We start from the raw sequence: 14,392 nt of genomic DNA on the forward strand, positions 1-14,392 counted from the left end.
ACCCTTTTTTCACAGCATGGGCGACACTCTCAACGTGTCTGTTTCACATCAAAGAGGACGTGTCTGAAACAGTGACATTGATTAATGCCTTCAAAACATCCCAGCCTCAGCCTGTCGCCTCACCTTTTCACAGAGCACAGTGAACGGAAGATAAGATATAGCGGGGTGACAAACTCTGGAGGCGGCGGTTCAAATGTATTCATGGAGCTCCCTCTGTTGGATAGAGCGGGCCTCGGACACATATTCGAAGTTTAACAGTGTTTACAATGAGCGGTTTAATAAGCTATATAGGATGGTCATGTTTAACAACAAGGGATGAGGAAAGAAAAGATACATTAAATGTGACCATAGCTGCTTGAAGAGGGTGAGTGAGAAAACTTTCTGATATGACAACAAGAAAAAGTGCCAACAAAGCAACGAGCTCTGGGATATGGTAGTTAAATATGTGTATGTAGTTATTTTATTTTTTTTAGAGAGAAATGTAATGTCGTCTTTTTTTGTTTTTATCAGCCAAAAATCTATAAATAGGTTGAATAAATAATAGAGCCGAAATACGCAGATGCGAAGTGGGGGATCTCTTAGTTTAGTTGTTTTCTGGCGGATTGATCACACTCACACACACACCTTGTTTGTAGCTTCAATTCGATTATTTAAAGACTCTATATGGTTAAAAAGCCCAGAGGCAGCACTGACACTTGCTCATCAACTCTGAAATATAAATATACACACATTTTACTATCGTTATTTAAACATTGTTCTGGGACATGTAAACAGACACATGACGGCCGATTCATAATGGCAAATTGATTGTTTGTTTTTTAACTTTTCAATTTGTTTTATGTTTTAATACCAAAAAGGAGAACACTATGATATCAGCTAAAACTAACAAGTATATGTATAATCTCAATTGAGACCATTATTTGTGCCTATATTAAAACGGTGTCGGCTTAAGATGTATTAAATTAAATCCACATAAAATGATGTTGGAAATATACAGACTATCGTTCTAAAAAATAACTTTTCATTGGCCCGAAAGTTTTTCAAATTTGTTTTCAATTTCCAGTGAGCTAATTTTATATTTTAAAACTTCTAAATCATCCTAAATGAGTACGTGTTGAACCTCTGAATGTACAATATCAAAAAACAGCTATAAGTAAGATAATTACTGACCAGTTTATTAATAATAAAGGAAGGATTTAACTCCTAAAAGCTTAACATTAATCAAATGGCGAAAGTATGATACTGGTGAGTTATGGGTGCATTTCAGACTTTCACGCCATCAATTCATATACGAGTTGAATAATTTATTCACATTTCATATGAGACATCAGGCTGTGAGGTAAATATATATTTTTGGAATAATGTTCTTATATTTAGTTTTCTTGTCAACGCACGTTATTCCTTAAGAATAAAAGCATTTTAAAGATGCACACCAATCTTATAATATTAGTGTAAAAAATATTTTAAAAGACTTTCAAATGTATATAAATGTAATTCAAACACAGGCGTGTACTTTCATCTGCTGCTGTGGGTGGCAGGGCAAATAATCTGCAGCCTGTATGTCTCTAATAGAAAGTAGACCCCTGGTGGTTAGAGAGGGAAACAGACGCAGAAAGCTTAGCGTGCCGCTCAGCCGGCGCAGCCCGAGCGCACCGAGTGGGAGGCGGCAACAGCGCCGACAATCACACACACGCTCCCTCTAGTTGTTAGTTGTTTGTTCCGATCGGAGGAAGACATCAAGGAGCCGCGGCAACAACAGCAACAACACATTTTTAAAAAATGGAAAATGAGAGCAAGAGGAAGATAAAGGAGAGATTTGGCCTGAGGCGGGACATCTTTAAGGAGTTCCTGGCGGAATTTCTTGGGATATTTATCCTGATAGTGAGTAACTCCCTCTGCACCTGTCATGCAGCTTAAACAGTCGCTTTAAGGCTTTGAACCAGTATGCTAATAAGGTGTCAAACTGGGTCTCCGGGGACTCCGGCTGCTGTCTCTCATATGTCTCTATTAACAGATAGTATATTATGGGAGTAACAGACTTTCTCTTTGAAGTGCTGCAGTTGTAATTTGCTCCTGACAATCATAACAAGATGTGACTGATGTGGGACTGTTTTTCTTCCTCACATCTCCTCCAGAAGAGCAAAGTAACATAAAAGAGGATTCATTATAACTGTAATATGTCATTGTGTCTCAGTTATAGGTTATGGTAAAAAAATAATAAATAAACATGGGATTAAATTAGGTGTATCAAATTATCTGCAGTACCGAGTATAATGTTTGTTTCTTTGAAACAGTTGCCAGCTTTTCAGTTATTATGGTCTGTCTTCGCCTCCACCTGTCACCTCTGAGCTCCACCTGTCACCTCTCTGAGTCCACATTAATGCCTGATGCATTGATGCAGCTCCCTTTTGGACAACTGCTCTCCTCCCAACACTTTGTTTTTGTCTGAATTACTTCTGCCTTTGACCTATAAATGGGGGATTCATTCTTTTTTTTCCCGGCTTCAAGAAGGCCAACTTCTTTGTGGAAGTCTGAGGCTGTTGGTGGACAAGAGGTCTATAGTGTTAATGACGGTTATAATTGGAATAATTAATAACAACGAGTCTTTCTACCTCCACCCTTTGTGTGTGTGTTTTGTGTCCCAGCTCTTTGGATGTGGTTCAGTGGCCCAGACGGTGCTGAGTAAAGGGGCTCTCGGGGAGCCCTTGACCATCCACATTGGTTTCACTCTGGGAGTCATGATGGCCGTCTATGTGGCCGGAGGAGTGTCAGGTAAAAGTAGCCCACACTGGACACATGCACGGATCACTTTCAGGACAATACTAAATCATTCACAGCTCTTGAAGCTAGTGATTATTTCCACTATTGATTATTCTGAAGATTATTCAATTCATCTTTCAATAAATGGAATAAAAATGAAAGTTTCCAAAAGCCCAAAAGGAAATATATATATATATATATATATATATATATATATATATATATATACACTACCATTCAAAAGTTTGGGGTCACTTAGAAATGTCTTTATTTTTTAAAGAAAAGCACTGTTTTTTCAATAAAGATAACATTAATCAAAAATACACACTATACATTGTTAATGTGGTAAATGACTATTCTAGGTGGAAACGTCTGGTTTCTAATGAAATATCTCCAGAGGTGTATAGAGGCCCATTTCCATCAACTATCACTCCAGTGTTCTAATGGTACATTGTGTTTGCTAATCGCCTTAGAAGACTAATATCTGATTAGAAAACCCTTGTGCAATTATGTTAGCACAGCTGAAAACAGTTATGCTGGTGATATAAGCTATTCAACTGGCCTTCCTTTGAGCTTGAAGTTTGAAGAACAAAATGAATACTTCAAATATTAATCATTATTTCTAACCTTGTCAATGTCTTGACTATATTTTCTATTCAATTTTCAATTCATTTGATAAATAAAAGTGAGTTTTCATGGAAGACACGAAATTGTCTGGATGACCCCAAACTTTTGAACGGTATTGATTTCAAAGAGATTCAGTTTACAGTCCAACAAACACATTCTCACTCAATAAGCTGCATTGTAAAGATGTTTGGCAAATACAAAAAATTTATTTACGATGGTTGACTAATTGTTTCAGAAATACCTGCAAGTATTTTAGTTAAGTATTTGTGCAAAATCCATAGTTATTTGATATATTGCCCTGGAGACAGCTACAAACACAGGCTGGTAACAGAGGTCGTTGTTTGTCTGAATGATCTTTGGTCACAGATGTTTGACTTATTGCTCTTACAGCACAATTATGATTGATATAACTGCCCACTGATCGGGATAAAGTAATGGTTTATAAAGACCATACTCTTTTGTTATGTGTTACATAATGGAGTAAATTCAATAGTCTCCTCGTTTCTGGTCTGGAAGTCAAGACTTACTCATAGTGTATTTTTACCTTCTCTAATGGGAGGATTTTCAGTGTGAGAGCGGTGTCGGTGTGCTTAAGCTCTGGAGATATTGTGTCCTAATGTCCAAATGAGACCTTTTTGGGGTACATTCCTCTAGGATTACAGCAAGAAGAGCCCTTTGTGTGTTACCAGCCAGATAGGGACTGATAGTTGGGAAATGTCAGTGCTTCTCATTGGCTTGCTTAGCCAAAATGGTGAGTGTCAATCAATTAACAATAAAGGGTATAATAGTGTTGCGTTCTGCAGGCTTATAGACTTTTTATGTGGTCATTTGTATCACTGTTGGAAAGTGAAAGTGTAAAATGCACTTATATAAAGTGTAAAATAGACTTGTTCTCAAATCTGTCAATAAAATATGAAGTAACAGCCAGTAGACAGTTAGCTTAGCTTAGCATAACGACAGGAACAGGGGAAACAGCTACCCTACCTGTAAAGCTCCTCAATGAACAATGTGCTGTTTGTTTGGTGTAAAAACAACAATTCACGGTTTTATAAGTATTTTGTGTCAGACTAATTATTGTTTCTGGTCAGACTGAGAATATAACACTTTTTTTGTTTAACTTTCAACAAAATAGATATAACATGTTATTAAAGGAAGTTCAGAAGTCTAGGAGGATTTTGTTAAGAAAGCAAATAAGCGTGTTTTAGAAAAAATATTAAACTATTCCTTTAAAACCTTAAAAATACGTTGTATCCATGACAGTCTCAGGATGGCATAAATTCTGCAGTGTCATGTGTGATGTGGGGAAACTATATTGTGTATTTAAAAAAATGTAAAAATCATTCAGTGAGAAATTTTGATTTGATTCAGAATGGAAAAAAGCAGAGTGAAACAGTATTTTCATCTCCATTTAGTTTATGATGTCTGTTTACAGTGTCACTGGAGCTACACGTTTAATGAGAAGAGTTGTGAAGCTTCAGAGGAAAAGTAGAAAAGCCTGAGGACAGGGAGGTTAATATATGGAGAGCTTTTGCTGCATGACTGGGCCATTCAGCCCCGGGGTCCACAGCTCAGCGGGAAGCTTCTGTCCAACGACATCTCTGAAGATGATCATAGGTATTGGACTAATGAGCTCTACTGGGGCATGGGTCTCTGGAGAGAGGGGAGTCAGGTGTGACAAGCCTGGCTTACCAGGCTTCCCTGGCAGGACGGCCCCATGGAGACAAAAAACACAATTGTTTTCACTTTGTAGTCTCAGATTTGAGATGACAGTGTACCGTAAGTGTGACACATCACGGTCACTCTAATGACCTGCGGTCTACGTGTGCCTGAAGCAGATTCAGGCAGATTATGTCAGATGCAATTCAGACAGGCCGGTCTGGCTTGTGTTGGTCAGAGTTTGTGAACAGGATGGGGAGATTAACAATGGGCGCATGGCTGATACCCCCAGTGGTGTTACCACAGTGGGGTCAAAGCCAAGATCCCAGAGTGTTAAATAAACGACCTCACACTGTCATCACAGCCCAGTAACATTTGACTGGAATGTGTTCAAACACGCCTCTTGAAGACAATATAGAATATAGGGAAACAGGCCCACTGTGATGGCACACAAACCCCAGGGCTCTTTGTTTGAGAATATCCTGAACGTTTTAAATGAATGAGCTCTCGAGCGTTTGACCACAGGCACTAAACGGTCAGACAGCTTTTGTTCTAATCCACTGAACTTAATTTACTTTATCTGGTAAGAGAAGACGCAAGAGACTTATAAGACGCTTTGCTAAGTCGTCCTTCTCAGCTTAGTCGCAGATGTTTGATAGTTGATTAAGAGCTAAAATAATTAGCAATGTAATCAATAAGTCATCTGACAGAAATTAATAGACTTTTATTTTAATAATCAGTTATTATTTAAAGGAGATTTTACACGAAAAGGTCCAAAGTCTCGGGGAATACGACTGCATTGTGTGTTGATTTAACTGCGTGAAATCTGATAAATGACCTCCAGTAATGTCACTTGAGTCAGCGTCATTAGATCCGATGATTACAAGTTTGAAAATTACAAATATATTATGGGTGGGGAGATAGAAATAAGTGAGTTCACCATCTAAAAGCTAAATGAGCTGCGACTGAAATAACAAATCTAAATCTCTTACCGAACTGTTGGAAGTAGAGTTGCATTGTGGGAAATGTAGGGACCAAGTTTTGACAAGAATAAATAAATTGGTAAAATATAAAAGACAATATATCTGGTTCTGCTTCATCGTTTTTTAAAAAGTTTCTCATAGTCAATCCGACAGTGTTACAGCAGTCCAATCGTTTAACCTGAGAGTACGCCTTTTAGTCATTTCTCAAGCAAAAAGATAAAAGATAATAGTATATATTAATGTTATTATATTATATATTATATATATATTGAGAGAGAGAGAGAGAGAATTATAACATTCTTGGTACCTTTTGTCACTGTCATTTATTGTTTTGGTTACTATATTTAGTTCATCTTCCTTTCTTGCGTGGTTCCAGGAGCCCACGTGAACCCGGCAGTCTCTCTGGCCATGGTGATCCTGGGGAAGCTTCCTCTGAAGAAGTTCCCCGTGTATGTGGCGGCACAGTTCCTGGGGGCTTTTGCTGGATCCTGTGCTGTCTATGGGTTGTATTATGGTATGTGTACATGAACTGTGTCAGAAAGGATTACTAGGTTATCCAGATAGCATTACAGAGGAAACCAAGAACCCTATCAAGTGTGAAACATTGACTGAAGAGAGGTTATCCAGCTATTATCCTGCTTCTTGTGATAACTTTGATATAAGAGTGGAGACATTATGCTCCTGCAATTCCACTATTTACCTAAACACTGTTTTTATGTCTTGTGAGAAATATAACACACATATTGGAGGAGCTTGTATCTATGTAAACAGTTGCTTATCTTTGTTGTATTTTCTTTTCCACAGATGCTTTGATGGAATATACCAATGGAGAATTTGCTGTTACTGGTCCAAATGCCACTGCCAACATATTTGCATCTTATCCAGCAAAACATCTCTCGGTCCTGAATGGGTTTGTTGATCAGGTGGAGCTGAAGACTTGTTATCTATTTCCCCTGGAAAATACTCTGATAGACACATGGATAGCAACACTTTAACCAGTTTATACAAACCGCCTGATAACATATAAGAAAAATATTTTAATGGTTTAGTCCAATCCTTTATTTGTATGGTGTTCAATGACATTTCCCAACAGTGTAAATGGAGCCCACTAGAGCAGACAGAGATGTGAGCAATGCATCCAGAGCATAAATGGACATGGGCATTGTTTGCTGATGTATGAACAACTCGGCTCCGATGCTGAGAATAGCTAGCATCTGTTCTGGATGTGCACAAGGCGAGATACAAATGTTAGTTTGTGTATTAAGGTCAAATCAGTATTTTTCTCTTGTGTTTTCTTTTAGATAAAAAAGTATTCTGTTTTTAACTAAATATATTTAAATAAAGCCCTGAATTAAACCATTTTTAACATGCATTACTGACGTAAGCTACACCATCAGAAACATGGTGACATTTGATAAATGGACTTTAAAAGCTCAAATTAAAATCTGTGAAATAAAGTAAAATGAAAATGTTTAGATAATATGTCAGTCGTGTGAAATATAGAGCCATATGGGGCTGTGTGGTAAAGCTGCCTAACACAGGGGGAAGGGAAAGCCCCTTAATAAGCTTATACAACATAACATAGGGCAGAGGTCACTGGGGTAGTAACTCAGACAACAACAACAACACTGAGAAGAGTCATTTAGTATGTTCTTTTAACTCTATATTCTAAAAGTGCACACGTCATTTTGAAATGTTGTCCTCTTGTGACTTATGTGTGCTAATTGTCTGACGCTTTTTGTTTTCAAGGTAATTGCAACTGCTGCACTGATCCTGTGCATCCTGGCCATCACGGACAAGAACATCGGCGCTCCAAAGGGCATGGAGCCGCTCTGCATTGGCCTGGTCATCATGGCCATCGGAGTGTCCATGGGTCTGAACTGCGGCTATCCAATCAACCCGGCGCGAGACCTCGGCCCACGGTTCTTCACGGCTGTAGCTGGATGGGGAATGGACGTATTCAGGTACTTGAAGAGCATTTTCCAAATTAAAATATGACAGAAAGCATTTTAAAGTCTTTAATATCCAGGAGGGCAATGTTGGAGCTATTATCAGAAAGATGAAAGGCATTTATGTCGCCTGCCTGAAAGAAGTAGGGCTCCATTATGTACGACCGATCACACTGTCACCACTGCCTGAGACATAGTAGATGTGTTACGTAAGAGACTGGGTTGAACAAAGTCTCTTTTCTATCCCACATAACGAGCAGCATGTGTAGCTCCATCTCGGCTCTCTTGAATATCTGAATAAATATTTCATGTATTTCATGCATTTAGAAAAAGGGCTCTGGGATTTACGTGAAGAGGGAGAGAATGCATGCACACATATATGAAATATTCAATATTTCTTTACTCAAATGACACAATTCTATATTCTTCAGTTTCCGAGCTCCTCTCTTTCTTCCTTTTGTTCTCTCCTTATTGTACATACATACGGATTCAACTTAATCAAACCCGAGGTATTTATTAAGATTCCTCTCTTTTTAAACAAGTTATATACTTTTTTATACAGTTTTAAATGTCATATTTCATTGAGAGACAACTAGATATGCACGATCACTTCAGTTTTGAAGTGGGATCGCAATTTAATAAAACCAAAAGCGATCACATGACAACGGAAGAATTTTAATGCCACAAAGTACATTTCAGATACTGTGTGCATGGTGCAAACTGGAGAGGGCATAATGTGCATCTCTCTCAAGTTCACTTTGGACTTTGTCAAGAATGTGAACAACGCTGTGCTACATGTATATAAACTGAATGGTTTACAACAACAGACTTTGTAGATTTGTGAAATGTTCCAGGAGGTATCCCTGTAGGATCACAGTTTACAAATACATATAGTTCGGCTGTAGCTCAGTGGGGAGAGTGGTAATGTACCGGGTTCGATCCCCGCTCTCCCCATAAGCTGCATGTTAAAGTGTCCATGAGCAAGACACTGAACCCCCAGTTGCTCCCCGGCTGCTTCACTGCAGCCCACTGCTCCTTAACAACTAAAGATGGGTCAAATCCAGAAAAGAATATCCCCACTGGGATCAATAAAAGACATATGACCTCTCGAATGTCTGTGGAAGCCTGAAATGTTGTTTCCACAATGTTCTGTCACATGGATTTGTCACAGGACAAGTTATTTCCAGTATCCTGATTCAACGTATCCCTCTACAAAAGTAGGTGTCACATCTTTTGAAAAGTTATGGTCACCAAAATAAGCGTTCAGTGCGACTGCATCCGCCTCGATGGGGCAGAAGCTGTTTAGTGAACAGGACGACTTGGTTAGGTGGAGGAAAAGATCCTACTGGCATGGCATTGCTTAAGTCCACCAGATTAGAAACAACAGTGAGGTGCAATATGTCAACACTGACTTGATTTCACACAACACTGACAGCAGTGAAAGTCACATGTTTGGTCAACCAGTAACCGCTCCCAACTCACCCACTCCCGCTGCGTGGTCAGTGCCCCTGATGGTCGGATGAGCTGTTCAGAGCAAGTGATAACAAACGTACTTACAAGTCAAGTACTTTAGTTGGCTAACCCTAAACAAGTAGCTTTGTTGACAAAGTAATTCCCAAAACTAAAGAAACATAAATCTGAAGTATAATAAACTGTACGCATATAAAAAAAAGAAGAAGTGAGAAGTGGACTTTCAAAAGACACTTTGCATATGATGAGTGGGAGCTGACCCCCCTGACACCAGAGGGCTACGTAGAGCATCGTCTGAGGTGTAGAGGCTCAGACCATGCTGCCGTATTCGAGCAGTTGGGATGAACTTTTTCTTTTTGTACCTATCCATTCATCCACCCCAAACTCCTCCCTAGTCGACTGTGTCTCTCTTTATTCTACTGTGTGTCACCTGACTTCCTTGGAGGCAGCCCTGCATGTCCTGGCTCATGATTACATGTCTTACATACAAAGTACGTTTGATTAGTTTGTATATGTCGAAGTAAAAATAAAGAAGAACAACCTATTTGATTTAAGCTTAAATTACCACTGAGCCAAAGTAGTGTGGAACCTTGGGAACTTGTAACCTATTACAAGCCCTGAGGATGACAATGATGAGGAGACTCGGTCAGTCGGTCTGATTCTTGTTCCAGTTCTGAGGCTTTTTTTTAACAACATCTCTGTGACAGAAGCTCAGTGGGGTAAGAGGGTCGTCCTGCAACCCCAAGGTTGTCGGTTCGATCCCCGCTCTCCCCATTAGTTGCAAGTCGAAGTGTCCTTGAGCAAGGCACTGAACCCCCAGTTGCTTCCCGGGCGCATCACTGCAGCCCACTGCTCCTTAATAACTAAGGATGGGTTAAATGCAGAGAACTAATTTCCCCTTGTGGATTAATAAAGTATATCAAATTAAAAATTAAAAAATAATAAGGCATGTTAACTGTTGCACCCTAAAATATCCAAAGCTGGTCGCATTTTAGGAGTTGATCTCAACCACGCCTGGCACCTTTCCACAGATGAGCTTTCTCACAAACCGATGAACTCTGCCAGTGAGATGCTGCAGGCTAAGAGCCTCCAGATCTTCGTTTAGGCTTTTAGAGATGTACAACTTTACCAATAGCTACCTTTTTTGGCTTGATGACGGGTCTCAGAAATCCCATTTTGATAACAGTCACTGCCATCGTTGACTTTTTAAACCAGTGAATCAAAGCTTCTTTACAACGTGCTGACATATCCACATTTATGCTGTTTGTGACCGACCCTGCTCGTTTTTTTATTTTTAAGCCCTGCGCTTAAAAGTGTCTGTGCACGCCATCGCTGACATGCATTAAGAGTGATTAATGTGGCCATCAAACTTAGTAATACATGTAACTTGGATAAATATGCCATTACATAAAAGCAATATAAAAGACGAGTGTTTTTCATGGATCTGAATTATTTGACCGAATGACAAAATATAAAGAAGAATTAAAGGCAGTCTCAAGGCTTGCTATGAGACAGGTACAGTGTTCCTCTGTCTCCATGTCACAGGTGTCACTATCACCAGTATATAGTTTTATAAATATATACCAAGATTTATTTAATGTACATGTAAGCCCTCGATGCTATCATGTTCATATTATGCAAGTGTATGCTCAACCTGGCATAATCTTTTACATTTATGATAGAAATACAGCGACTACTAATGCAGTCAAATCCATTGGAGGCTGGCACTTGGCTTCATGCATCGTCCACATGGCGTGAATGTGACCCACTGTCTCCTGGCCATGACCATAGATTAGTAGTCTATAATGGCCGTGACCATAGATTAGTAGTCTATAATCTATCCACCATCCTTCTCTAGTCGACTTCCTGAGTGCCTACAGAAGAGAGAGATGACCTGCTCAGGCGCTTGTTTACTTTCAGGCGTGTGCATCAGGTCGGTAACGAAGCCCTTTGTCTCGCAGTAAAGGCCCTGAACAGCCGCAGTGACCGAGGGCTCTAATCTTCCTCTGGACCTGTCTGAGGTCGTCCAGAGTGAGACATGAGGGCACATGCAGTTTGTCTGACACACAGAGCTCCTTAAGACTTTACTGTAATCTGGGATAACTGGATATAACTCACCTCTGTTGATACTAACATACGCATTCAAATTGGAGAGGCAGTGTACTTTGTTTCTTTTAAAAGTGTACGGCATGTACTCTCATGTCAAAACAGTAAATATAAAGCATGTTAATTAGTGAGCTTTAGATAACGAGTCAATATTTACGCCATAATCAAGTTATGAACAAAGTCACAGTATAGTTATCTGTAACAAAAAAACCACACATTTCATAATGTTGTCAGTCATAAAAAATATAATAAAAACACCATTATACAAATGGGACAAAATTGCCCTAACAACATTAATTATTATAACATTAAATATCATAACATAGTGTGACATAATAAATGCCACAAAAAAAGTCAGTCCATTTTTAATATTTTTTTTGTTTCACCACATAAATACACAGACTTAAATAGATATAAAAAATAAATAAATCAGGAGACATTTAAAAACAAACATCAAACCATTAAATAAATCACATAAATAAGAAGGCAGAATTAAAGCAGCAAACCGCATCAATCAAACAATGTTTATTCAATATTAGGGCAAGTGTCTGCAGTGCTCACATGGTTCTTATTCCTGTATTTCGAATCCTGCATGTGTATGAAATAATCTTGCTTAATAATAGTAAATACATTGGTTATTGCAATTTGTCACATTGCTACGTATGGATCCTCTCTGCAGAGCTGGAGGGTGCTGGTGGTGGATCCCTGTGGCCGGGCCCATGGTGGGCGGAGCAGTCGGAGCATGCGTTTACTTTCTCCTCATTGAGTTGCACCATCACGAGCCTGAAAAACAGGAGGAGAACAACATCCAGGACAAATATGAAATGATAACTTTGAGTTAAAATGAAGAACAAAGCAACAAATGTTCATCTTGATGAAACAGTTTTATACCATTTGATATAGAAAAAAATCAGAGAACATATGCAATTTAAAGTCTCTTTTTGTAAAAGGTATGGTCTATTTATAGACTGATTTTATCTGCCTGAGGCTCTTTCATAAATCAAAATATTAAGGAAGCTTGATAATCATAATCTCTTTAGATGTTTCTATTATGGAGATTTCCCCCTGCATTGCACACATGTATAGTATTCTCCATGTCTCCTATTTCCTAACTAGGAACATCTCCTCTCATTAGACGTATTTGCCAAGTTTCTGTACAGTGTTTTTATTTTTTACTCCTGTCTACCTAACAAACATGGACATGTAATATATGTAGCACTTATACACTGAGAAATGTTTTAATCTATTTTACTTTTAGCTAATGATGTGTTTGATAGACAGACTTCCTTATTCTGTTTGACTTCATGTGCGTAAAGAAAGTGTCATTGATTGCTTTATCTTGCTTACAGCGTTGTAGTTTTTATTACATGTTTATGTAAATCCAGCCTTAAATGATTTTCCGGGCATTGCTTTGGTATTCAGTCTTCTCCATAATGTTGCAGCACACACACTTTACTTGATTTAAACTTCTGGATTCCAGATTTACTCTTTACAGACAACGTTGATATTGACAAGCCGTAACTTCAAGTAACAGACATGACGACGACATGTAAAGGTCTGCACGCTTTTGCTAATGATTCTGAAATCCGTGGTGAATTGTGTCCGTGGACATGTTGTATTGGGGCAACATGCAAACACTGACTGTAAACTGTTTACATTAAAACCTTTGAGCACAAGAAAGGAACCATAATACGTGGAGATGTAAAATGGACTCTTATTAATTGTGTTGTTGTCATACATAGTGCGTGAGCACAGCAATGGGAATTTCAGACATGTTTTAGAATAAAAAGACAACAGGATACATGTAGACCTGTGCTGATATAAAGTGCTTACACTAATTATACTACATACTCTGACACTGATAGTGGGATTACATTGCACTTCACTGAATGCCATTTCACAACACATATACTTGACAATTACTTAATTAATGTCTTAATGTGTTTGTTTTATTTTTGTGAAACAGAATAATATGATCAAAGGCACATCAAACATTGATTTTCTTTCTGCGAACAATCACCAGAACAATCGCCAGAACAATCTTAACACTCATGGGGAGTTCCCTTTACACTGTGAATTAAAATAATTACATTATGGTTGAAAATTAGTTGAAGGTGTTTGTTTCACTGAATCTCTCTCTCTAGAAAAAAATATATATCCATTTATCAATATATATATACATATATATATATATATGTATATATATATGTGTATATATATATATATATATTTATATATATATTCTCACACTTTGATGTCACTGCATCGGTCTCCAGAATGGTAGTTTGTCAGGAAGTAACATGTTGATCTTTTTATATGTCTTTTGTTGTTGCGTATTTGCTTTTTATAAGGTAGTTTCCTAAGATGCATTGCCTTTATCCATCTAAATTAGCTGTTTGTCTTATTCAGTGTATTTCATGTTGAATAAATATTGTTTAAATGATTTGTTCGCTTCAACTTATGTTGGTTTTCAGGTTGTTTTAGACCAGGCATTTATTCAACAAATACAACCTTCAGTCATTACTTTAGTCCAGAGCACTCAAAGACACAAGTAAATATACACAATCATCAATATGAGTAGAAATTATAGTATTAAAATCTAAAAGAAGTCAACTGGAAAAGCTTATATAACTTCATGAAGAATGGATGAAGAGTGTTTTTGCGGTTAGATGGTTTCAGAGCTCTTCCCCAGAGTGCATCCTCTGTTTGAATTTAATATAACAGCTTTACATAAGCTACTGCACGCGAGCCCTTTGCTCATATGACAGTATTCCTTCATGTCCTTCACTAATCTAAAAAAATATGAACGCTTGTTCTTTTTAGTACTTCTTGTAGAATTGT

At 38.1% G+C, this 14,392-nt stretch overlaps 1 protein-coding gene across 1 annotated transcript; it reads left to right on the plus strand.

Moving 5' to 3' along the window:
- Nucleotides 1-1,691: 1,691 nt before the first annotated feature.
- Nucleotides 1,692-13,996, plus strand: aqp9b (aquaporin 9b). The gene is made up of 6 exons (XM_056411926.1): nt 1,692-1,881; nt 2,646-2,772; nt 6,403-6,540; nt 6,831-6,949; nt 7,776-7,990; nt 12,231-13,996. Exons 1-6 carry the CDS (start codon nt 1,780-1,782, stop codon nt 12,391-12,393), a joined length of 864 nt encoding a protein of 287 aa, XP_056267901.1. The 5' UTR covers nt 1,692-1,779; the 3' UTR covers nt 12,394-13,996.
- Nucleotides 13,997-14,392: the final 396 nt, after the last annotated feature.

The sequence above is a fragment of the Pseudoliparis swirei genome, chromosome 4 (assembly GCF_029220125.1).
Source record: "Pseudoliparis swirei isolate HS2019 ecotype Mariana Trench chromosome 4, NWPU_hadal_v1, whole genome shotgun sequence".
Lineage (NCBI taxonomy): Eukaryota > Metazoa > Chordata > Actinopteri > Perciformes > Liparidae > Pseudoliparis > Pseudoliparis swirei.

What these genes read in the sequence shown, in the direction of transcription:
- aqp9b (XM_056411926.1), top strand. Translation starts at nt 1,780, where the DNA reads ATGGAAAATGAGAGCAAGAGGAAGATAAAGGAGAGATTTGGCCTGAGG. An exon ending in TGTGGCCGGAGGAGTGTCAG is followed by an intron (nt 2,773 to 6,402) that starts GTAAAAGTAGCC and finishes GCGTGGTTCCAG; the next exon opens with GAGCCCACGTGAACCCGGCA. An exon ending in TGAATGGGTTTGTTGATCAG is followed by an intron (nt 6,950 to 7,775) that starts GTGGAGCTGAAG and finishes TTTGTTTTCAAG; the next exon opens with GTAATTGCAACTGCTGCACT.